General features: G+C 45.5%; 1 protein-coding gene across 6 annotated transcripts in view; it reads right to left on the bottom strand.

Annotated features, from left to right (window-relative positions):
* Positions 1 to 26,382, bottom strand: part of LOC119187804 (uncharacterized) — a 214,571-nt gene that overhangs the window by 41,738 nt on the left and 146,451 nt on the right. For all 6 annotated transcript variants that reach the window (XM_037435890.2, XM_075878856.1, XM_075878855.1 and 3 more), the window contains 2 exons: positions 22,440 to 22,681; positions 10,095 to 10,171 (listed from right to left, as the gene is read on the bottom strand). In XM_037435890.2, the coding sequence (XP_037291787.2) occupies positions 10,095 to 10,171; positions 22,440 to 22,681 (319 nt within the window). The remainder of the gene's footprint in view (positions 1 to 10,094; positions 10,172 to 22,439; positions 22,682 to 26,382) is intronic.

Genomic DNA, 26,382 nt, shown 5'->3' with positions numbered 1-26,382 from the left:
AATGGCACCAATGACTAGTGGTGGTTGATCTTTCCTACAAATGCTTTCACAGAAGCATGATGGTTCCTTTCTTTATAAAATGGTTTATGTGACAGATGGCACTGGTTAGAGAACTGCACGAGCCCGGGCCAGGTAAGGCATTGTTGGATCGGCCCCAGGCCAGAGTCAGGTCCGTATAAGGCCCGGGTCTCCTATACAGAGTAAATATGTCCTATATTATTTAAAAATTACAGAAAGAGGCATCTGTATGCTACCTGCAGTATTCCCTTTACTTTGACTGAAGGTATCTTCAGATGTGTATAAATAGTGATTGTGGCAGTAATTAAAGAAATAAATTTAAACAATTAACACTTTACATAATTGAAGACAAGATTTCATTGAGAGTGTTTTCGAAGTGAATGCTAGATACGCTCTTTGGTGCTTCGGTTTCAGTTTCCTCAGCTAAATTAGCCAAATTTCGTCACTTCACGATTATCACCAGTGGCTGCCTTTCCTAAATTTTGAAGTGGCTATAGACTATTGGTGGAAAGAACTTTATTCCCGCATTTCACTCGACCGGCTGTTACCACTGGTTATAAAGTTAACTGTTTAATTTTTATAATTACGGTCATAATTGCATATGAAGATGCCTTCTGTCAAAGTAAAGGAAACACGACAGGTAGGACGCAAATCCCTCCTTTTTGTAAGTTTTAAATACTATTGGATTCATTTCTAGAAATATAATGGCATATAATGGCATGCCTATGCTGTTTGGTTTTGTTGTTTTGTCGGGTTTAACATCTTGAAGCGACCCAGGTTACGTAACATGCCGTAGTTGAGGGCATCGGCTAAGTTAGACCACCTGAAGTGCATTACAATGCACTAAAAAAGGAAAGTACAAGACGTCTAGAATTTCGCTCTATCAGTATATGCTACACGCAATAATATGTTTCAACCATTGTATCGAGTGAAAGACGCTCTTGCATACCGTAAGGAAAGGTTTGCCAGCTGGTACCCCTGCAACAAGCAACGGTACTCTGCTAATGTCATAGAATTTAGACAAGATGTTCGCACTTGTATATAGAGAAGAATCTATGCAGATATGGTCACATGCCCACCCATGGCATTTTCCACCTGCGTGCTCCGTAGACACGTTAACGTCACTGGTGAGACATGAATAGACAGTTATAGTTTACGGTTAACGTGATAGCGGAGGTTGAGGGAATGGCGTTACCGTGCAATAAACGTCCATTGTGGACAGCATCTTATAGTTTAGAGGAATAGCGTTTACTTGGTTTAAGTGTCCCAGCTGGGATGGTGGCGCTACCTATCGGATGGTTAATAAGTCAAGACAGTGAAAAGGAAAAGAAAACGAGAATGTTTGCCTATGCCACCACGTGAAGCATTTTTACAAGTTTGTTTTGCTAATAATAAAAGCAAATAAATATGAAACACGCATCAAACGCGAAAAAAAATTATTGGCCGATTTGTTTACATCGATCTTGCAATTAGGTCTAGACGCATTCGAAATGGGAAGCTATCTCAAAAATTACGCCAACTTATCCGTAATACTCAGTCATCAAAGCTAACTGAAGGCAAGCGAAGCCACTTTAAACAGTCCTTTGCTGCGAACAAGGTGAGTCTTTCAACTCGAAGCGGGCGTCCGAGAGCACTGCCATTTTTACGTACACCACGTACACTTACGCTACCACGGTAACCTTAAATCTGAAAAGTACCGCGCATACGGTAAGAGGAGCTGGTAACGTACGTATCTGCGCATGTGCACTTCGATTCCGGTATCACAGTATGCCCAGTACCCCGGTAAGCCCGGTATACTATAACTGTCTAATATCTTCGGAGCTGTTGTTGGTGCCCTTTAAGTGCGAGATGCGAAGTGACTTATCACAGGTGTGCCAATCGATGGAAATGTTGCAGATTTTTTGTTCTAGCAAGGCAGTTGAAAATAGTCAGCACTTAGCAATTAGCCAAAAATATTTAGCCTTTACCTGGAATGCCCATCATAGAGAACAGGCTTTTGCTTATTTTTATGGCCATCTGATCGTTTCTCGTATTTCGAAAGTAATTCTTAAGCGTCCTAATTTGTCGAAGCGCAAGTGTTCTCATGGCACTCAAAAACGTGGAAGCACTCCCACAAATAAAGTAAGAGCCCTATTCGAAACTTTATCAAATGCTTCATGTGCTGGCAACACTGGTAAAAAAATATGGCTGTGCTTAACAGGGTAAATGCGGCATCTTCACTTGGCGCTGTGCTGAAGTTTATTGATTGTGGCATCGGATTGCGTTCCTTCGTCGAAGGCGAAAAGTAGCTTCTTGCAGACTGCCTCTTTCTCATCGACATGAAGGATTTCACTGGCGAAACAGCGGAAATAGTGGCGCTATGCATGCAAACATTGAGCCTCTTCGGTGAACTGCTTAAGATTTACTTTCAGTTGAAGAACCTGTCTAGCGAGCCCGAGGTTGAAGAAGGCAACTGCTCGTCCGCCGCAGGGGTGTAGCTGTTAGGTGCTCGGTTGCTGACCCAAAGTCGCGGGTTCGACCTTAGCCGTGGCAGTCTCATTTCGATGGAGGCGAAATGGTAGCGGCCCGTGTACTGTGCGATGTCAGTGCACAATAAAGAACACCAGATGGTCAAAATTTCTGTAGCCCTCCACTACGGTGTCTCTCAAAATCATATAGTGGTTTTGGGACGTTAAACCCCACATATTATTAGAAAGCACTTGCCCATGTGTAGCAGGCCTCTCCGAAATGTGCTAGCACTTTTGCATTGCGTTGCTACACTGCTACAGTACTCTGCGGCTCGTGCTGCCAATTGAATGTATGCCATTGAGTTCTGTTGTCCCGTCAAAGGCTGAATACGCATGCCGTTCACTCAGTTATAAAACAGAGCTATGCCTGGGACAGTGTATCTTAAGAAAACTCAAATGATAGTTTCTATTGTAATAAGAGTGCTCCTTTCCTTTCATTTGCAAGTTATGAAGTTTCTAATGAATGAGGTGATGTGCTTCCAAAAACTTGCTTGTTCGTGTAAGCAGTAGTTGATATTCAAAGCAGATATACGCACGAACATTACGCACGCTATAAATTCACAAACGTGGTATTGTCACGAGGTCACGAGTTCGAAGAATGGAAGAGAGTATAGGTTGAAGATGAAACTTTGCCCTGCCGCGGTGGTCTAGTGACTAAGGTATACTCAGCTGCTGACCCGCAGGTCGCTGGATCAAATCCCGGCTGCGGCGGCTGCATTTTCGAGAGAGACGAAAATGTTGTAGGCCTGTGTGCTCAGATTTGGGTGCACATTAGAAAATCCCAGGTGGTCGTAATTTGCAGAACCCTCTACTACGGCATCTTTCATAATCATATGGTGGTTTTGGGACTTTAAACCTCACATATCAATCAATCAATCATCAATTGAAGATGAAACTTTATTTGGTCGAACTTGTGACCGGTGAACAGAAAGTCAGATTACAGCATTACCAGTGATGCAACCGGAGTCTGCTGATTTGAAGCAATTTAAGGAGCAGCAAAATTTTCATTTTGGAGAACTTTGGAGCAGAAAAATTGACATTTTGGAGCACTTTGGAGCAGCAAAATTTTCCATTTTGGAGCAATTCCAAGCAGCTAATTTTACATCCTGAAGGAGAAGCAAGTTGCATTTACATTCAAGGACATGAAGGTTACTTTGGGACTCGACTCTCGTGAAGAGCTAGAAATATTTTGATTAATTGCAAACCTCATGATGCCAGAGATCCTAGGAGCACTCCCTATTTCAGATGATGATGCAAAAATATTGTCATGCTGTTGAGCATTTTAAAAATACTTGTTCGATTACTTTCGTACCAAATAAACAGAATACTGGTTGAATAAAATAGTACTTCATGAAATAAAATTCTAAATGCACCCATGTGGTTATCAGCAGATTCGGTAGACAAACGCTAGAGACTCACAATGTCCTGACAACATTTCTCTAAGATGAATTCAAAGATAAAAAAAACAGGTTTTTTTTTCTTCACAACTGATTATATTACTGGGCATAACATGCCATAATTTAGCTAGTTTCATAAAGCCAACCTCCTCAAGCACTCTTCTCTCTGGGCTGAAAACTGAACGCTTTAACAAACTTCATTTTTCTTTTGCAGCGGTGTTTTATGTGGCTAGGGCGTTCTGTCTATACACCAATAACCCCTTGTAGGCCTCGTGCACAGGTGTTTAAAATCGGACATGCCGCGCCCCTACGGCAGCTGCTGGCGAAATGTGTATGTTCCCTACGCACAGTCGTGCCTTGCCGCAATGGCTTTCAGCAGCGCAAGTGTTTCTACGTGGCGAAAAAGTCGACTTCTATCTACTGTTGCGTGTGCGGGTGCCATAACAGCTGTATAAACATGGTCCGGTAACTTCCGAAGGTGCAGTTTTATCATTTCCCATGGGAATCATACGAAGCTAATCGGCTGGATGTCGTGGCTGGATATTGTGCATTAGCCACGACATCCAGCCTTTCAGGTGCAGTAAGCTCCAGTAATTCTTTTTTCATACGCTGATAACTAGTGAAGAAAAAGTTCAGTCTGTTTATTCCTGAGCAGACGAGTTTCTAAATAATCCAACAACAGAGGCAGCCTTCTCGAATGTGATAGCCTAGAACTGCACAGCAGGAAAAAAGTCGACAAAAGATTTTACAGAACAAAATAGACCACTGTGCACTAACTAACACACCCACTTTACACTAGAAAACTAAAAGACTGGAAATTCATGCAGTCTCTGTTTCTTTATCGCTGCTAATGTGTCATTTCAATTACCCCAGCTTTCTGCTAATGTGCGGCGACAATGCGCCAGGCTGGCGACAAAAAGTAATTTTTGTCGTATGCCAAAGAAATGGTTTACTCACCCCTAAACGCACGTCGTACTCCACGCTTTTCATTTGCGCAACGCATTTCCCGAAGCCTTCCGACAGTTCACCGGCACTGTGCAGTTCCTCTCTCACGCAGTACACATTGTTAATGGTGCACGAATCGCTACCGCGAAGGACACTGCTTTGTTTGAAGCATTCCCCAACGTTCGTTATTAGTCTGCAGCCGCAAAACAGTACACGGGACCCATTTAGCGTTGCAATTTCCCCATACCAAAGTTCACTGCGCACAACTTCGTGCTCCGCACCACTAAGCAAACATAGACAAAATGCGCAAGGTGGCTGCATTGGCGCTGCGCACCTAGGAGAGCAGTGGCGCCATCATGTGAGTGCGATAGGCCTATAGTGTCCTCTAGAAAGTAGTGCAAAAAGAAAAAAAAACATGAAGGGGCACCTTATGCATCTGCCCAACACAATTTGAAGTCGAGAGCTATTTTGTTTTTATTGCGATAGCAATTATATCTACATTCTCAACTGGATTTTGGCATCACTGGGATTGTAGGAAGAAATATTTTTTTTTATTTGTAGGGGCGGGCGGCACCTTAATTTGAAGGAGGGCAGGCAGGGAAATGGTCACTTTGTGCAATATGTACCATAGCAAAAAACATTTCGAGGAATGGGGGGGGGGGGGGGGGCTGGCTACGCCACTGACTGTCACCATCATGTTTTGAGTACTGTCTAAAGTAATAACATATTTCCGCACATCGTGTTTTGCACGCAGGTAAAATCGCGCGAGCGGGCGCGACGAACGCGGCTAAGCAGAAATAAAAGAGCCCACGCATCTCCTTCGCACGTAGGATGGATGCGATAACATCCCCTCGCGTGTCAGGCCTGCTATCGATTGTTGCTCAAGCAGAGAGGAATTCACCGCCCATTTTCAAGGAGCAGGAAAGAACTAGTACCGCAAAGGGGGGGAGTGGGACTTCTTATATAAACTTTGATTTTAAGGGTGTGATCGCTGGTGCACTCGCTATTTCGGCAGGCAATTAACACAGCTGGTATACCCTTCTACCTTGTACTCTCAACGCAAACTGACTGGGCGAAGGTGTTTCACTTTCTGGAGCAGCCATATAGCGGTGTGCACTGAGCCTTCATCGCAAGGCAGCCACGCCATAGTTGCGCCATTTTGGAGGTCCATTCGTATGTGCCATTCACTGTTCATAAAATCACACTTATCTAGAGCAGTAGAACGCGTCCCTGTCGACAGTGTTGTTGGCCGCGGCCTATATCTCACGTTAGCTACAAGCTTCCGTTGATGCTTACATTATAGCACAAGAACTGAGCACGCAGTATGACCATGTATCATATTTATGAAAACAAAAAAAGTAAGGCAGCTAGAGTAGCCAGCTGGGGGCTCCAGACAACTCTGATTCTACGTCTACATGCGTCAGCGTGCAAGAGGTGTTTCGTGAATCTCTAGTCATCCAAGTCGCTGTACGGATATCAAACACCGTGCGTGCAGAAAGTTTTCTGCATGTACCGCGAGTGCACGGACCTCCGAAATGGCAACCCTGCCGCTAGTGCACTTCGCGAATGATGTCAAGCCTTATTATTTGGTATAAGAATACAATTTGTGGTATCGCATTCATTGCTATAAGCTTATGTGATGGTAACAATATGTACCTTTTGAACCTCCACCCCACGTGATATTGCATAAGTCAAAAGAACACTGGCTAAAGGGACAATGATCCCTCCAGTTGCTGAACTGGTTTTCGTGCTGTCAGTTATCCGAAACACAAAGCAGCGGTTAGTAGCAGAGACAGTTTACGAGCAGTCTCATTATGCCTCGAGATATAGTGCGCATCAGCGACTGTGCCCTTCGAGCAACGCAGCCTGCCCCACCCCCAACCCTGAAAAAAATTTGACAATGAATGCGATGTCGTGATGTTCAATTTCTTTTTTTTTTACCGTACGCTACTGACCCTGGAAAGCAAAGGGCGCACGTGTAAAACGGCTTAGCTGCTTCACAGTGGGCCTTTTGACACCAGAGCCAGGGCTGGGTAGAGATACCTGAAAAAGTATTCCGGAATACAGATATCGAAATACATGGTTTGAATGCCTAAAATACAGATACCGAGATACATTTGTTTTTGACGTAACGGGATATTTCAGAGATACTTTTGCAAAAAGACGAAAAAAGTATTCTGGAATGCAGATACAGCAATACAGATACTGAAATACTTTTCTCTATGTCGGGGATAGTCATACTCTGTACAGACATTTGTTATGTGCAGCATAATAATTTAAAGTGCGCAGCGCATTGAGACTTGCAAATAAATTTATTCATTATTTTATCACCATACTCTGCGTGCCATTAAGGCATTACAATGGAAGCTTAATTGTTATTAACGACATGTTTACAGATATCAGTTGCAATAAAAAACTATGCTGTATAAGAGCAAGAGTCACACGCATTGTACACCAAAATCGGTATACTTGGTGGCAACAGTGTAAGCTATGCTAGAAGTAGCATAGTTCAATCGAAGCATTAGAACCATAAACAAACGAACTGAGAAAAGGTATGCTTTTATTCACCATGGTCAACATGTGCCTCTGACTAAAAAAAGAAAGTAAGGCTCCCGACTTATTTGCTGCTGCTGTAATGGCAGCGCTTGCTTTAACGACCTTCCACTTAGTAGACTAGCGGTGCAGGCTAGTTGGTTTCCAGTTTAGCTAAAGAGGCCTAGCGCCAAGCAGGAGGGGTACAAATAAACAATGAAGACGAGCGCTTACTTCCAGTTGAAGGTTTAGTGTTTCCTAGAAATATAGAAAAATCAGAAAGAACAAGCAAAATAAAAAAAGCAAAAAGAAACGCAAAAAGACCTTCTTCCAATAGCCGTGTGGCCACATTGGCGTCTTCCTGAAATGCTATGGAGAAAGAAATATCGTTGATGGCACATGGCACCACACACCAAATTCTTTGGATGGTTTGTGCCTTCTATGATAAGCTCCGATTATTCAAATAGGCACCTCCAAAAAAAGAGGGAAAAAAAATGAGAGAAAAAAAAGCACTGCTCATACAATGCTGTTGGTTGGCGCTCATTGTGCAGTATACAACGCTCCTCACAATGAAAATATGACTTCTGGAATTCAATATGGCAGTATAACGTTGGCAAGCTCAAGCAGGTGATAATTCAAACACATTCCCGTTCTGCCTGAATGTGCACAATGGGATGCCAGTAGCAAAGCGACTAGCTCGCTTTCAAGAAAGTAGGAGTCAGTTTCGCCTTCAGCAGAAATCTAGAAATGGTGGGTGCATATATCGCCGCGAACTGCGAAGGTCACAGCAGAAAAAAACATTTTTTCCCATTGTAAACATGTCTCCGCTCATTCCCGAAAAAATGTAATGAGATACCCGTGTCCTGGATAGTATTGCGATACAAGCGATACATCGTAAAAGTATTTCACTACTGAGATATAAATATATTTTTGAAAAGTATCTCGATACAGCAATACAGATGCTCAAAATTATCTCTGAAATACTACTGCCTGGTCCTGACCCGACCTGCCAGCGATGGCCCCACTACTGAAAGCTGCACATATTAAAACCAAATTGAGGCAGCTCCAACCAAGACGCATGCTTTCTCTGAGATAACATTTAAAAAAAACCACACAAAAATTTTGTGTTCGGACCGTAGCAATATCGAGTTCGAAAGAGCAGGGTCTTTTGGGGACTTTTACCGAAACAGCGATTACAAACACGGATGTGCTGCAGGAAGGCATTACAAAAAAGCTCTTCTGAATGAATATCCACGAATGAATATCCACCGTTCACGTGTTCTTCGGAGGACGCCAAGCACAGTAAATTAGATTGCGATGTCCACAAGTATATGCAACAGATATTCTGGCGGCATGCATGAAGTTATTAGTGAAAATCTCTAAAATTATGAGCCACACAACTCTTCAAACGAGCTATGAGCAGCGTTCCTGGAACAGATGACATCCGTTAATGAATCGCTGCCATAGTTTCACGCCATCAACGCGTATACGTTGAAGACGGTCGAGGAGTTGACACGACAGCTTCAATTTATGTAACGCTTCCCAGCCTGGCGTATTCCTCCCAGAAGTAGCTAGAGCGTGCTTTTTTTTTGGATAGCGTAATAAATGAGGTTTGTAGGAGACGTGTTACTTTTACTCCGCAAACATGGTTCGCATGCAATTTATGTAGAAAAAACTATGAATGTCTGCCATTTTTTCCACTTCATGGGGTAGAATATTTTGTTGCGTTCTTTTAAACGCAAAAATGTGTGGTTAGCACTGCCTTCACGAGACAGCTAGCTATGACTACAAAAATAATTTATATTACCCTGTAAATATTGTGCAAAAATGTTACGGGCGTAATTAACCAAAAATATACAGAATATACCAGTGTGTACGACACTAAAACAAGTTCCAAAGCACTCACTAGACTATATCTTGCGTGATGGAGGTATCTTCTTAATAACCAAAAAGTGCACAATGCCTCGTATATGTTCAATGCAGAACTGGCAGAAACGGGTTGGGCCAGGCCTAAAACTTCCGGGCCCGGGCTGGGTACGGGCCGTATTTAAAAACACCAAACCGGGCTTGGGCAGGCCGGAGCCTGAAGTTTTCGGGCCGGGCCAGGCTCAGGCCAGAAAAATCGCCCCATGCAGTGCTCTAGCACTGATCCCCAACTTATAACTTTCTTGTTCTGCTTACACAACCATCACATTTGTACACCCCATCTTTGCATACCAGCAGCTTGTAATAACTTCACGTGACTGCCTGTTTTACCTTCTTCCAAGAACATAGCAGGCTCCATGTCAGGGCTGCCCTCACGAACTTTTCACACATGCAGGCTTGTGTTAGTGGCAAATAAAATGCCACGATTGCTTTGGGGTGTAGCCATGTTACCATTTCAGTTTGAAGGACTAAGAAACCCCTTCCACAATTGCACCAATTTTTCAATTTTAATGAAATTCGCTAAGGCACATTGCTGGGCTAGTTGGTTGGGGTTCATCATTTATATGGATATAGTGCACCACGACAAGGACACAAAGAGAAAGAGACAGACACACACAGAGCTATGTGCGCGTGTCTCTCTCTCTCTTTGTGTCCTTGCCATGGTGCGCTATACCCACATAAATAATGAAATATTTCAAAAATAGTAGCAATTTTATTAAACCAAGTTTCAGCTGAAGTAACTTATATGCAGACACTGAAAGGCACATACCGGAATCTCATCTGGTTGGGATGATTCCTTAGATTGGTCACTGAGTTGGTCACTGGCCCATGATGCCTCACAATTTTCTGAAAGAAAAAAATAAGAAGAATGAAGAACAAAGGCTGGCATTGTAATAAAATTTCAATTTTCTTAGCAAAACTTGACAAAATATTAGCAGCTCGTATCTGGTGACAAGACATTACATCACTTGGATCTTATACAGCATCAAAGAGTTGGTGACAATCTTGACTGTAAAGTTTTGTCAGAGCTGTCTCTACGACAGCATAATGAATGTACTTTCTGAATTCCAGTTTTTCGGAAATTCAATACTTGGATATGGAGGCTGAGATGATTACATTATTTGAAGTCTCCTGATGGTGAAATATGTGCACAGCATCAATTATGTGCACAGCATCAATTAGGTGATCCAGTAAACTTTTTTTTTGTGTAATTTCCTACAAGGCAATAAAAACCTCATGAAAATTCAGCAATGACGCTTCGTTATATGCTTCACAGCTAATCACCAGAATAATGGTGCTGGAGTCCACCAGCATGAAAATAGAAGCTTGACAACTCACATGTCCCATCCACCAATACAATGTTTTTTGTTTTTTTTTAATCTATGTGATATACAGCAGCTAGCATTCTAAAAGAAACCTTTTGCAACATATCATTCTCATATGGACACAAACTACCGAAATCTCGCTGCATATGAATTTCAATACTAAATAAGAAAAGTGAAACAATGTTACTTTTTCCTTACCGCAGGAAAAATAGTTGTTTTTCTTAGGTTGCACCAGATATTTTTTGTAAAAGAAACTACTGCACCTAATATTTTATGTAATACACCAAATAAAAACACAATGAATTAACTTCTCACGCATACAAGCCTCATTTACCAGATGTATGTTATGCAGTTGAGCCCACATATAATGGCTCCACTTAAAACAAACTTTGGCTTAAAACGAACAATATCCACGTGACCGTGAAAATATACATTGGTTCAATGGCACGAAATCGCACTTACAACAAAAGTCTCCGAGCGCCGCTGATCGGTTACAGTGAAAGGAGTCGGCAGTCTGTCAACTTCCCGGAAAACCAATTTCGACCACTGATCAAACATCAACAAAGTGCCTATACATTCTTACTGTTAAACGCCGACACTGCTTCCGCGACCCTCTAGTTGCCGCTCTCCTCAACCCATGCAGGAAAGAAAGCTGTTTCCTTCCTCCATGCCCTGACTGCTTTTTCTATGCACCCCTGACTCTCAGCAAGAACGGGGCTCATGACTGACTTTCAGCAAGAACGGGGCTCATGTCAACGTGGCTCATGTCCAAGCACATCCAATTGCTTTATGCCACAGTGAACCCAAAGCAATGGTTACCGTAGTGACGAAGCAAATAGAAGACAGTATGAAGGTTTCAGCGCGGCTGCGAAACGACGACGAAGCTACGTCAACGCCCCTTAATGAACCTCCCGACGATAAAAAGATTTCTTTTGCTCTGCACTGAATGATATTTATAGCGGAGAGAGAAGTCTGTTGTAAGCGAACCACTGCTTTCACCATCTTTCTGCGCATGAGCACACGTGCCTGCCATTGGTATAAAAAAATGTGTTTACTGTTTTATATAATACTTTTATTTGCATAAATTGACGATGCATATTCCGAGTTCAAAATGCATGTTTATTTTCACCATTAAAAAAATTCTTCATAATTTGCTAGCGCCTAACCTCTAGAAGAATTCTTAGCAATGTATAATACCCAAGTTCGGTTAAAGTTGTCCCGGTTTTGAGTCAATATCGAGGTCACGCAAAGTTCCTGCAATCAGCTTTATATTTGGACGAATGAAGCAAGTCTTTATTGAGAATAAGTTTATGTCACTGTTTTATTCTCGGTGAATGAGCACCGCAAATGCCAAGAACGAGATCCACCCAAAGCAGATACGAAGCTTCAACTTTCCATGAATCTCATTGTGGTTGGAAAGTCTGGTGTCTAGCTTGTTGGTACATAGCTTGGAATTTAGGAACAAAGCATTCAGAAAACACATACACAAGAATACAAATAAGACAACCACACACGCTGGGGCTTGTGGTTATCATATGTTTTTTGGAGGCTGGGTTCTTCGATTCCAAGCCATGGTGGTCGAAGCGCTGTTCAGTCAGCCTCGCGTGCCCCACGTAGACATTTCAAAAAAATAATTTGAGCGCAAACACACGACACATTGATGCACACACACAACCAGGCATCAAAGACGCACAAAGCTGTGTCTGTGTGTGTATGCATGAATGTGTCGTGTGTTTGCGCTCAAATTGAGTTTTTGCGATGATCTACCAAGTGGACTAGTGCAGTTGTGTGAGCGTCGGCTCCTGTTTCAATAAATGTTTTCGGATGCAACTTTCTGGTCCCTGTGGCTGAGCTTCAAGTCCTTCGACGCAGTTTGAGCTACCGATCACACAGATACCAGACTTTTCACGGTAAGTGATTGCACTGGGGAATTTCTGGAACTTTTCTGCCAGGCCACATCAAACGCATCCCGCGCCTCTCGTGCCACGCCTCGCACAGCCTCTTGCACGGCCGTGCGTCTGTGAAGAAAAACATGTCTATGCAAGTTGAAGTAGAAGGGGTGGGCATTACCCCTGAAGAGTGCCTTGAATCTGGCTGGACAACAGCCATTTCGAAGCGCAAGCAACCCGGTGCGTCCGAGCAAGGCGCGCATGTAAGTTTGATACAACGTGGTGGCGTCTCCGGCGGAGGTCGTGCACTCACCGGCGTAAAGAAGCGTCTCATCGCTGCATCGAGACTGCCTCGCCTACCAAGGGAGCACTATAGAGTCATCGTCAGACCCGGAGGAGGCATGAACGTCAAGAATGTTAGTCAAATCAAAGCGGCTCATGCTTTGACGCTGGCAGCGCAACTCAGCCCGGCCGAGATAGCCGATGAAATTGTGTGCCCCAACCCTACGCAGAACATTTTCGTCGTGAGTACATTGGCTGAAAAGAATGCCCGAGCATATTCAAGAGTCGAAGCAATCACAGTCGGGAAGGCCACCTATGAGGTCAGCTCGTACTTGGCCGCACCAGACAACACGTGTAAGGGGGTCCTCAGAGGCGTCGACCTAGACTTCAATCACGAGCAACTGAGCAGCATGATTGTTCAACCAAAAAATCCGAGAGCACTAGAGGTCAAGCGCATAAAAAACATCACAACGGTCATCATTCTCTTCAACGGCTTGAAAGTGCCCAATTACGTGATGTGTGGGCAAAGTATGTTACGGTGCACGCTTTACCGTAGACAAACCGATGTGTGCTATGCATGCGAAAGGCTAGGCCATCGGGCCGACGAGTGCCCGACGCCAGATGCGATTCGCAGAAGTTGCAGTGAGGTGTCGCCGTCCAACGAACATGTGTGCACCCCCGAATGTGCCCTATGTGGAGGGCCTCACCCTACAGCAGACAGACTATGTAGACAACGCTTTCAAGTACCATATGTAGTTCGCCGACGAAGACGTGAACGTCAACGCCTCAAGTCCCAAGCGCTGACCGCACCGAGCACCTGCGGAGCCGCAGCAGATCGCCGTCGAGAGGGTGCACTGGACAACCAGCACCACGGTCATCGTCCAAGAGTGGTCGCTCCAGATCCAGGGCACGCTCGCGATCTAAGGACCCATCTGCTGTTCGACTACAAACGCCGCCTGCCGGGGATACTCGCTGGGCCGACTGTGTCAAGTGAATGCCATCTATGGTAACGAGGGAAGTGCCTCCGCTGTCAGAGCATGGTGCGGCTAGGATTGCACAACTCGAATGCAAAAACGCTTTGCTAAGGAGCGCTTTTGAGCGTCTTCAAGCAGAGGTAGCTGAACTAAAATTAGCGACCGCGTCGTCACTCTCGCAGTCGCCTCCCCCATCGGGAACAGCAGACGTGCCCATTGAGATGCCGTCTGAGGCACCTGCAGACGAACGTCCCGCTAAGAAGAGAGCTCTGTCCCAGCCTTTACGAGAGGAGGGGCTGAAAGATCTTAAATCAGACTTCAACGAGTTTAAAAACGACATGAAAGAATTTCAGGCCAAATTTAGGAACACGCTCAAGTCCCTTAGCGAAGCGTTCTCAACTTTGAGCATGAGGGTTGCAACACTCGAATCCAAGAGTAATAGTGGGTCATCAGGTTCGACAGTGGCAAGTCCTTCATTTTCATCGGGCATCTCCAAAGCTAGGGCCACTATAAAGGGTGGAAAGCACGCCCCTATACGTAATGTGCCGCAAGGCAAATCAAACTAAAGTTGCAATCATGGCAGGTCCGACTAGTAATAGTAACATCATAGTTTGGCAGTGGAACTGTTGTGTATCCCAACGTAAGAAGGCGGTCCTTCAGAAATTCATTCAGTCTCATACTAAAAAGCCGGAGATTGTCCTACTCCAAGAAACTTTGACGGACTCATTTACCCTATCGGGCTATAGGTCCCACTGCTTATTCGGGCAAGATACAAGGGGTATCTGCTCCCTTGTCTCGACGAAGTTTACCACCGTAGTTCACAATCTTTCCATGAGCCATAGTAAGACTGAGCACTTGTTTGTCGAAGTTATATCAAGCGGGCAGCTCCAAAACAGCCTCTCCATCCTGAACATTTACAGTACTCCTAGAAACATGAGACAGCGCTTCACATCGCTAATATCCAGGGCGGTAGGAAAGGCAGCTGGGGCCCCACTCATTATTGCCGGGGACTTCAATGCCCCACATCAGAAATGGGAATATCACCACACTAACGCTAAGGGTAGAGATCTCTGGCAGGCTGCTTCAGACTACAACTTAACTCTACTCACGGATCCTTCATTTCCTACTAGAATTGGAAATTCATGCTCCAGGGACACTTCCCTGGACCTAACCTTCGTGGCAAACTTGGGGTCAGTAACCTGGCACAATCTCAACGAAAGTCTCGACAGTGATCATTACATTCTCGTCACTTCGATGGAAATACAAAGCAGACCTCCAAGGGAATTTCAGTTCACGGATTGGGATCGTTTCCGTGAAATCAGGGCAAAGAAAAGTGAGAACCGGGAGTCACCAGATTCTTTCGATCACTGGGTGGCACAGCTCAAGGAGGATGTAGCTGCAGCTACCAAGTCCATACTTACTGATGTTAGGGTTGACAGAATGGACAGCCGTCTAGCACATTCGCTCGAAGCTAAAAACGCCCTTCTTCGCAGATGGAAGGGACAAAAATTAAACCGTAGGCTGCGGAAAAAAATCACTGAGCTAAATCACAAGATTGAAGAACACTGTCAGACGCTCTCTAGACAACAATAGGATGAAGTATGCAACTCGGACGATGGCCAGATGCGCACAAGAGGCAGGTGAAACTTGCTGAAGTACCTGTTGAAAGAATCAAACTCGAAATCCAACCAGAGGAGGGCAATAGACACAATCCTCCATATGGCCAAACAAAAAGACTCAGAACAAAAAGCTTTCGAACGCCTCGCGAAAAGTTATCTGCCAGTTGATCTCTCGTGTGATGCCGACTATCCCCTTTACGAGGGTCCGCACGTGGAGTCTTTAGACGAACCTTTCAGCACGGCTGATGTGAGGGAGGTTCTCATGAAACTGAATAGTCGATCAGCCCCAGGCCCGGATGGTATCTCAAATTGAATTCTGTGTAATCTGGACGATGCTTCCATACAAATACTCACGGATGAGATTAACAAGGTATGGGAACAGGGCACTGTCCCGGAATCGTGGAAGCTGGCGTAGATCATCTTTATCCCGAAACCGGGACGTCCACTGAACCTTTGTAATCTAAGACCCATATCGCTTACATCTTGTATAGGAAAGGTGGCCGAACACGTCATTAATAGCCGCATTACTCAACACATTGAAGACCATGGCTTATTTCCGTACAACTATCTGAATCCTTCTTTAATCGTCTGACTTATGTGTAGTTACTGTCGTTGCCTTTTTTTGTCATACATTTTCATGTTTTTTTTATCCATTTCTATTAGTTTATTTTTCTTCTTAAATATTTGTTAGTGTTTATTCCTAGCGATTGCTTCGTTTGCACCATATTAGCTTCACTTTTTAAATTCCCTTTCCTGTCTACGTCAATGTCATATATTCTCGATGTTATTGCATACCATAAAGCCTCTTAATATTTTGTACGCATATTTACGCTTCTTTTACGTGATCTTGCCCATTGTTTTTTTTATTTTTTCTTTGTGTATTTTATAACAAGAGGTCCCATTGCAGTGTTTACTCTATGAACCTCTTTCTGTATACCTCTTCCTATATGTAACTCCCCACCCAATTACGCTCAATAAAGTGAAACTGAAACAGCCTCCTTTTCCGGCCATCCCTCACGCGCAGTTGGCGCCTGCCACCATATTCTTCCTCACTTGGAAAATTTACGAAGGCATGTACGTACGTCTAAGTACATATGACATGCATTTTACCAGCGACAATATGCTAAGCGACGGGCATTTGTTTTCTGACGGACACCCATCCCCCCTTCTCATCGATAATGAATGGTAATGGGTTTCACCAGGTGCTGGAAAATAGTTAGGAAAGCATGACTACCGAGAGAGATTCGTCGGTGGTAGCCTCGGACAAGAACTGGTCACTGGTAACGCATTAACGGTAACTATGGTTGCTTTTTTTCAATAACTTGTAGATAGATAGCTTGAAGTTAGAGGAATATGTAACAGTAAGACTGTTACATTTTTACACAAAAACTGTAACATACAATATCGTTACAGTTACTGTGGCCTTTATATAAAAAATAAAGTAGCAAGAATATTTAAATAACAATCTAAAAAGCTTTTCATTTATTCGCACTTTCTTCTTTACCATATTCGGTCAACATTTTAACTTTCCACAACAGGGTTCCACAGGGTCCTAGTTTAAAATATGGCGCAAAAGAGGAATATCTTCCGTTTTGAAGATCGTATTCGGAGTTCACTTGTTTACTGCAAGTCGTAAATCAATCACGTTGCAGCTGGACAGCTTCGCAGCTGCCGTCTTTTTCATTTCTTTTTTTTTTTTTTTGCGGGGAGCGCATGCACAGGGGAGGGCACAAATATTTTTTGTCACTTGAGCAGAAGGAAGAAGGGATGGCAGGAAGGATAGCTCTGTTCTTGGAGCACGGGTGGAGCATTAATTCTTTCGCGCGAGGCTCCGAGCCAATCGTGTTTAGCAGGTGGCTAGCAAACAAGAGACGAAACAGATGAAAGTAAAAAAGCCGCGAACTAGCGCAGGAATTTTGCGAAAGCTTTCTGTAACTGATTCCCATTAGACTACATCGAGCTAACACGAATATTCTTGATAAAATGACTAATGTTGCACTTGATATGCAAGTGGCATCCTCAATATACAATAGAACTTATACGAAAAGAGGGAAAATGAGTGTATCTCGATCAGTCGATTGACACATGTCCTTGCAAACGTTTCCGAATGTCACCTCTCCCTCTTTGTTTAGGTTAAAGTTATGCTCATTCCAGCAGTGTTAGACAAGCTCCGTCTAAGAATGTTTCGCCAACTTTAGCAACATTTCTTTTCCTGGTACCTCTCTGCCCGTTTAGCCGTTTCAATTGTGTAGCTTCCTAATGCCCACATCGTTCTTGTAGATGATCCCAAACAAAAAGACTCAGAACAAAAAGCTTTCGAACGCCTCGCGAAAAGTTATCTGCCAGTTGATCTCTCGTGTGATGCCGACTATCCCCCTTACGAGGGTCCGCACGTGGAGTCTTTAGACGAACCTTTCAGCACGGCTGATGTGAGGGAGGTTCTCATGAAACTGAATAGTCGATCAGCCCCAGGCCCGGATGGTATCTCAAATTGAATTCTGTGTAATCTGGACGATGCTTCCATACAAATACTCACGGATGAGATTAACAAGGTATGGGAACAGGGCACTGTCCCGGAATCGTGGAAGCTGGCGTAGATCATCTTTATCCCGAAACCGGGACGTCCACTGAACCTTTGTAATCTAAGACCCATATCGCTTACATCTTGTATAGGAAAGGTGGCCGAACACGTCATTAATAGCCGCATTACTCAACACATTGAAGACCATGGCTTATTTCCGTACAACATGATTGGCTTCAGACCGGCATTATCGACCCAAGATGCCATGAAGTTGATCAAACACCAGATTATCGACGTTAAAACGAGAGATGTCAGAGCAATCTTGGGACTAGATTGAGAGAAAGCTTTTGACAATCTCTCCCATACTCATATTCTCAAATCCATCTCTACTTTTGGCTTGGGCATAAAATCCACACATTCATCAGCTCTTTCCTCAAAAGCAGAAAGGCTGTGATTAAGATAGAAGATCCGAAATCGGAACCCTTCGTTCTTGTCTCCAAAGGTACGCCACAGGGTTCAGTGGTCTCACCACTTCTGTTCAATATCACTATCTGTGAGCTTTCCAAGAGGCTCTCGCAAATACAAGGCATATGCCATACCCTTTACGCCGATGACATCACTGTCTGGTGCACGGGTGGCAGTGAGGGCAGAGTAGAAGAGGCACTCCAACAGGCTGTAGAATACACCAAAGCTTTTCTTAGTGGCACTGAACTACGACTCTGTCCAACAAAGTCGGAACTTTTGCTTTACAGACCTAATAGAAGGGGTGTAAAGCCTCGAGGCTGGGTTCCCCTTCCAGATATCAATATAGTGCTTTGCACCAGCTCTGGTCTTATCATCCCTAGGGTAGAGGTAATCAGAGTACTTGGAATGCCTATAGAGGCAAATGGCACAAATGGACAGACCATAAACAGGCTCACAGCTAAAACGTCAAGCATGATTCGGCTTATTCTTAGGGTCTCCAACTCAAGAGGTGGCTTGAGAGAGGACAATTTACTAAGGCTATTCCACGCTTTCTTAATAAGCCACATTACTTACGTTGCTGCCATGCACTGTTGGCAAAGTCATAAAAAGGCTAAGATTAATCTCCTGATCCGCAAGAGCATCAAAAAAGTGCTAGGGGTCCCTTCAGGTACCAGTACGGAACGCCTCATGCAGTTGGGTATACACAACACGTTGGAAGAGATCATCGAGGCACAGCATACGGCTCAGATGGCCAGTCTCTCCTCCTCAGCTGCAGGAAGGAGCATCCTGACAATCCTAGGGTATAGTGCGGTAGAAGAGGAACGTAGTCAGTCTCTCACTAAGAAGCAAAGGGCCAACATTATGGTCACTCCGTTCTCCCGCAACGTACATCCGCAGCACAACGCGAACAGGCAGAAGGCCAGGGGTAAAGCACTGCTCAAGAGTGTTCGTGCAAACCCGGAGTCTGCATGCTTCGTAGACGTGGCACAGTACGGTTGAACAGTCAACTTCTTGGTCATTGCAATTGACCACGCAGGTTGTGTTATTCACTCCACGTGTATCAGGAACACCACTCCCACTAAAGCTGAACAGGTAGCCATAGCTCCCGCTCCCCTTGACGACTCCCGGCAACACATCTATACAGACTCACGAGCGGCAGTGCGAGCCTTTGCATATGGATCAATATCGGCTGAGGTAGCTCGCATCTTAGGTAATAGGGATATTTCAGAACACGCCATAATTTGGTTTCCGGCTCACCTCGGATCATATCTGGCCTCCATGGCAAACCTAAACTAGATCGCCCATGCCCGAGCACGCGAACTTACTTACTCACCGTGCTGGGCAGCCTGCGGGACCTTCAGACTTCAACCTAATGGTTTTTAGGGATGTTCTCCTCACTTTCAACGAGATGACCAAACATTATCAGCTGGACAGAAGGATTTTCTCTCTTCCTCATATGCAACATTGTAGGGCCCAGGCATCTACCCTCCACATGCTTCAAACCAGGTCGTACCCCAGTCTTCGTTCCCACAGCCAGTTTATTGAAAGCATTAATCCAACATGCCCAGATTGTGGCGCCGTATTTACGTTAGAACACATGCTCTAGCAGTGCCCCTCATCACGCGATTCTCGGCACATGGCCGAAGAGGAATGAAGCTCTGCGCTCAGGAGTTCAGAACTTGCACATCAACTCTGGGCTGTCTAGAGGGCTCACGACGTGGCGGTGAGGCTCAGCCTACCCGTTCCGACGTGGGAGCGGCCCGCTGCTCTACCTCCTTGAGGTAGTGTTCCTCAGGACCTTAATAAAGTTCTCTCTCTCTCTCTCTCTCTCTCTCTCTCTCTCTCGGTCGGTCGGTCGGTCGGTCGGTCGGTCGGTCGGTCGGTCGGTCGGTCGGTCGGTCGGTCGGTCGGTCGGTCGGTCGGTCGGTCGGTCGGTCGGTCGGTCGGTCGGTCGGTCGGTCGGTCGGTCGGTCGGTCGGTCGGTCGGTCGGTCGGTCGGTCGGTCGGTCGGTCGGTCGGTCGGTCGGTCGGTCGGTCGGTCGGTCGGTCGGTCGGTCGGTCGGTCGGTCGGTCGGTCGGTCGGTCGGTCGGTCGGTCGGTCGGTCGGTCGGTCGGTCGGTCGGTCGGTCGGTCGGTCGGTCGGTCGGTCGGTCGGTCGGTCGGTCGGTCGGTCGGTCGGTCGGTCGGTCGGTCGGTCGGTCGGTCGGTCGGTCGGTCGGTCGGTCGGTCGGTCGGTCGGTCGGTCGGTCGGTCGGTCGGTCGGTCGGTCGGTCGGTCGGTCGGTCGGTCGGTCGGTCGGTCGGTCGGTCGGTCGGTCGGTCGGTCGGTCGGTCGGTCGGTCGGTCGGTCGGTCGGTCGGTCGGTCGGTCGGTCGGTCGGTCGGTCGGTCGGTCGGTCGGTCGGTCGGTCGGTCGGTCGGTCGGTCGGTCGGTCGGTCGGTCGGTCGGTCGGTCGGTCGGTCGGTCGGTCGGTCGGTCGGTCGGTCGGTCGGTCGGTCGGTCGGTCGGTCGGTCGGTCGGTCGGTCGGTCGGTCGGTCGGTCGGTCGGTCGGTCGGTCGGTCGGTCGGTCGGTCGGTCGGTCGGTCGGTCGGTCGGTCGGTCGGTCGGTCGGTCGGTCGGTCGGTCGGTCGGTCGGTCGGTCGGTCGGTCGGTCGGTCGGTCGGTCGGTCGGTCGGTCGGTCGGTCGGTCGGTCGGTCGGTCGGTCGGTCGGTCGGTCGGTCGGTCGGTCGGTCGGTCGGTCGGTCGGTCGGTCGGTCGGTCGGTCGGTCGGTCGGTCGGTCGGTCGGTCGGCCTGCCTGCCTGCCTGCCTGCCTGCCTGCCTGCCTGCCTGCCTGCCTGCCTGCCTGTCTGTCTGTCTGTCTCTCTCTCTCTGTCTGTCTGTCTGTCTGTCTGTCTGTCTGTCTGTCTCTCTCTCTCTCTGTCTGTCTGTCTGTCTGTCTGTCCGTCTGTCTGCCTACCAAGTAGCCCAACAACTAGTGCTACTCGCGTTGACACTCGACTCAGATTCCACTCTAGGTTTTGTCGTATGATTTTTTACGCTGAACCTGTGGCCTTCGCAATCATCATCAGCAGTGTGCTTGCCAATCACCGAGGACACTGTGATGTGAAAACACTCGCTGGCTTTGGTCGTTTTGGTAAATGCGGGGACGACCGGTGTGGCCAGAGCTAATAAAATTGTACGGCGTTATGAGACTTTACCATGCGGGGTTAGCGCATTCGCCACGGCGTCTTGGTAAAAAAAACTGACGAATTGTGGCGCGCCGGCGCCGTGCCGCCTTTATGGCGCAGCAGCGGCGGCGTGCCCCCTCTCGAAACTTCGGCGGCGGTGTCAAGCGGTGCGAAGAAATCAGGTGGCGGTAGCGGCGCACAGGTCTAGGCACAACAATGGCCATGTCACGCGGCAAAGCAGTTCCGCGATGTGAAGCAACTCATAATGTCGCATGCTTGGCAATAAACTGGTTTTCTGCTCGGTTTCATAGTCACACTTGTATTTCTTACAGTTTCTATAAGTTTCCACTCTGCATCCTGGCAGGCTGCTGCTGAAACACAAAATTGAGGCAGCTCAAAGCAGAAAGCAAAGCGCACCAATGTTTCGGGCTGATTTGCATTTTCGCTGCTCTCAGTGTCAAAATCTGGCCAAAAAAGCGGCATCCTCAAAATCACTGCGGCTCATTAAATTGATAAAGTCATCTGCAAACACCCCAGAATGCAGATACCTGTGATAATTTGAAGCTCAAGCACGCTGCATTTGGCAGTGACCATGTTCACTTTCAACTTAGATGATCACACAGCTTCGGGGCGCATCCAGAAATCAAAACCACATGGCAAAAAAAGAAACTGCATAAAAAAGAAAACTATAGCGATTCTCCTTTACGACAAATGGTGCAGTATGTCCATGAACAGCACGGAATGTCTCAAAAGCGGTGATTCAAAGTTCAAAGCATCAATAGTGGGCTATCGATGCTATCGATGGGGGTGATGTGGACAATGTTAAGCATGAAAAGTAAGTAAGAGCTTGAAACAATGAATCCAACTCACCACTAATACCACTTGAGTGCATGCCACTGGTAGAACCATCAGGAACTTCAATAGCAACATCTATTGGAACAGAATTTTCATTCGATACTGAAGTAGGACTTCCAGCTCGCTGACTCTGAGTAAGGCAGCGGCGCTGAAGAGCCTTCAGTTCCGTCCGTTTCTGATGCAGCCTAATGAGAATAGCCCGTTGTCTCTTGCGCAATGTTGGCAATCTTTCTTCCGAGCCTTTCTCTCGACAATTCCTGTCAGAATAAGTAAAAAGAACACACATCATTTGGAACAATAATCAAATGTCACAGAAAAAGCAAAATGCCACAAAAATATGGAATGTCTAGAGTAGGCAGCACAAACTCATAGAGAATGCAGGAAAGGGCAAAAGATGTCCGCCCGCAACTTGACACACTACCCCAGAAAGGCAATACTGCCATAGAGTGAAAGAAAAACATTTGAGCACAGCATGATAAAAACTTTACACGTAACACGACACCAGTTTCAAGAGAGACAATACCAATCATAATAGCAGTAAACATAACAAGATTTAAACATGACACAATGCTAAAGTGATCATACATTATGCAAGAAAAAATTTACTCTAGTCAGCCTATTTGAGGCATGTAAAAAGTAGAGCTCAAAGTTTTGTTCAAACTAGTATAGTTGGTACCTTCTATTGAACACGTGCAGAACCAAACATGTTATACTATTTGGTAAATGTACATTGTACGAACTAAGCCTCCTCCCTTTGCTTTATGGCAAGCATATGAAGCACTCTGTGAATGCAATCTGAGTTCATTAAATTATTCAGGCCCTTCTCATACTATGATCAGTGTGTCCCTCAGCAAATTTACCCTTGATGATATCTGAAACTGAACACTATAAATCACAATAATAGTGGTTCCCGAGTACCACTGCACAAGATGAAGAAGTGCCTAGCTCCCAGCCACATATGGCAGAGGACTAACCAGGAGGCTTAACCTGTTCTGCAAGACTGCCACACAAGTTTCTTAGTTATTCGAGTCTCTCCCTTTGTGCTGTGTGAACAAACCTGAAGCGGTACACATTTTAAGTGTGGTGGAGTGAGAAATTTGTTGCTGTAGTCTGCACCGAGCCCAAAATCAGCACTAAGGAGGCACTAGTAATAGACCATTCAGCAGCAATAACAAATCACTGAAATGCTGAAACATGTTGCTGAAACATGTCTACTATTATGAGGCATGAAATAGTATCCAATGTTTCGTAAAAAGCTCTACTTAGATTTAGCAATTTCAATAATTACAGATTAGTTAGAGCAGGGGTTGTCAAGGATGTTGGTCCCCCAAAATACTGCCCCCCCCCACACCCTCCCTGTTTTCATGTAAACGTGATTCATTTGGTTCACGCTACATTCATATGCAATAAATTTAAAAACAAGTGAACAAAAAAAGTTCATTCGCTCACATCCAATTCACTTTCCTTGTGCCAATTAATCGCAAATCGATGCAAGACTGAGTAACACTCATGGCAAGCTGCAGGTCAGCTGCTGGAGTCAGCAGATTCCTGTGCTCATTTTTCTGATAGGTAGTTTTGAGAACGCCTGCTCACAAGATATGTTGTCGCAAATCGCTGCAGCATGTTCACTGCTTTATCTTTGGCATCTGTCTTGAAGCAGGACACATGCATATGGGGGTAATATAAGGCCTCCACAATTCAAGTGCAATAGCTTAACCGCGCGGCCCATTTTCACAGTCTGGCTGGCTAAGCGCTGCTGGCCAGATTTTTGGCATAGCTTGCTCACTTCTGTTATGCACTGAGATGTACTTATTGTCACTCAGGTGCGATAATAGAGGCTCCTTAGATCGATGACACCTCAGTTTCGCCATCTAAGGGACTTGGCAGGTGCGGAACCGGGAAAATTTATTAGTGGCTCGCGGAACCCAGAGCAGCGGCCTGCAGAACCCACTATGACAAATCAGGAGTTAGAAAGTTAGACATTTTGGATGCTACACAGAAACACGCTGTAATTAGCATTCGTAACGTTTCAAATATTCTCACAGTTCAGTGAGCACAGGCTTCATTACAAGAACTAATGCAATACTAAATTGTACTCAAAAAAAAGATCCAAGACGAAGGCTAGCAAAAACAGCTGCCACTATCAATCCTTCTCATGGTTTCACGTATATCAGTCTTCATTGTTTCCAGCCACACATCCTATTACTGTATCCTTATCTGCTCAACATAGATGCGGGCAAAAAACTGTTTTTTTAATAAAGAGTCTCTCTCTTTTTCTCTCTCAACATAAACAGGAATACAGTAATAGAATGCAGTCATTAATGAATTTGCTACTAATTACATTATCACCCCTTCACCTGCAGCACCCCCTTTCACTAGGGAGAAAGTCTGTAGGCTTCCTGCATGAGCCTGTTAACAAATCAGAGTGCCACTCTTCTGTGAGTGACCTCAGCTGGGTTATTCTACTGCCAAGCCACATTTGAGTGCTCTTTGTGAAAGTTGTTCTGTGCCTTTGACATAAGTCGGAAAACTCACTTGTTAGTCGACTCACTCAGACTCATCAGATCGCGCTGTGAATCTTAGCGAGTCCGGGTGAGTAATGTTTTGGCGAGTTTGATTCGAAGAAGCTCATATTGTACTAACGGACTCACTCGGACTCAGATCGGGCCGTGAATCTGAGTGAGTTCGGGTAAATAATGTTTTGGCGAGTTTGATTCGAAGAAGCTCATTTTGTACTAACGGACTTAAGAGTAGACTCACTCGGACTCGCTAAGACTCAGATCGGGCCGTGAACCTGAGTGAGTCCGGGTGAGTAATGTTTTGGCGAGTTCGATTCGAAGAAGCTCATTCTGGACCAATGAACTGATGAGTTGACTCACTCAGACTCATATCGCGCTGTGAATCTTAGCGAGTCCGGGTGAGTAATGTTTTGGCGAGTTTGATTCGAAGAAGCTCATTTTGTACTAACGGACTCAAGAGTAGACTCACTCGGACTCACTAAGACTCAGATCGGGCTGTGAATCTGAGTGAGTCCGTGTGAGTAATGTTTTGGTGAGTTTGATTCGAAGAAGCTCATTCTGAACCAACGGACTCATAAGTCGACTCGACTCAGACTCAGATCGGGCCGTGAATTTGAGAAAGTCTGGTTGAGTAATGTCTTGGCGAGTTTGATTCGAAGAAGCTCATTCTGGACCAAAGAACTCATGAGTCGACTCACTAGGACTCACTCAGACTCAGATAAGGCCGTGAATATGAGTCTCAGCGAGTACAGGTGAGTAATGCTTTGGCGAGTTTGAGTCCGAGTGAGCCCAAAGCTCAAAATATAATTCATAAGTGAAGCACAGTGAGCTCCACAAGTTTTGCCGTCCTATGGCCTTTGAAAAGCCTTCACTGCTCAAATTTTTCAAACAGTACAAATCTGCAAGTTTTCTTTGGTGTCACTGTCCTAGGAGGCTTCATTGTACTCTTCATAGTCAATGTTGTACACTCTGACCTCATTATAAGAAAGTTGCATCGTACCCGAAAGTAACTCTCTTACCCAAAAATAACTCTGTTATATATGAAAATTTATGAATATATGAATATATTGTGAGCATTATTGATACGCGTCATCTTATGATATGTACATACTCATCATCATCAGTCTGACCTGTGTTATGGGGCAGAGGCTCGGCAAGTAAAAGAAGTGTCTTGCAGCCAAAACGTTGCCTTACAAGTGGTGGAGGTGGGGCGTATATGGACTGAAGCTTTGGTGGACACAGGTGCATCACTCTCAGTTATTAGTGTGGACTTGTGTTCCGGTTTGTGCAAAGTAAAGACACTGATGGCCCTCCCCTTCGCTGTGCTAACACGGTTTTTGTTCAGCCTTGTGGTGTTTGCACAGCACGAGTTTTTATTGAGGGCATCCTTCACAGTTCCTCGTTCTGTCATAGTGTACCAATGCGCTCATTTTAGGATG

Source organism: Rhipicephalus microplus, chromosome X (genome assembly GCF_043290135.1).
Source record: "Rhipicephalus microplus isolate Deutch F79 chromosome X, USDA_Rmic, whole genome shotgun sequence".
Lineage (NCBI taxonomy): Eukaryota > Metazoa > Arthropoda > Arachnida > Ixodida > Ixodidae > Rhipicephalus > Rhipicephalus microplus.
This window is presented reverse-complemented; position numbering and strand designations above follow the sequence as displayed.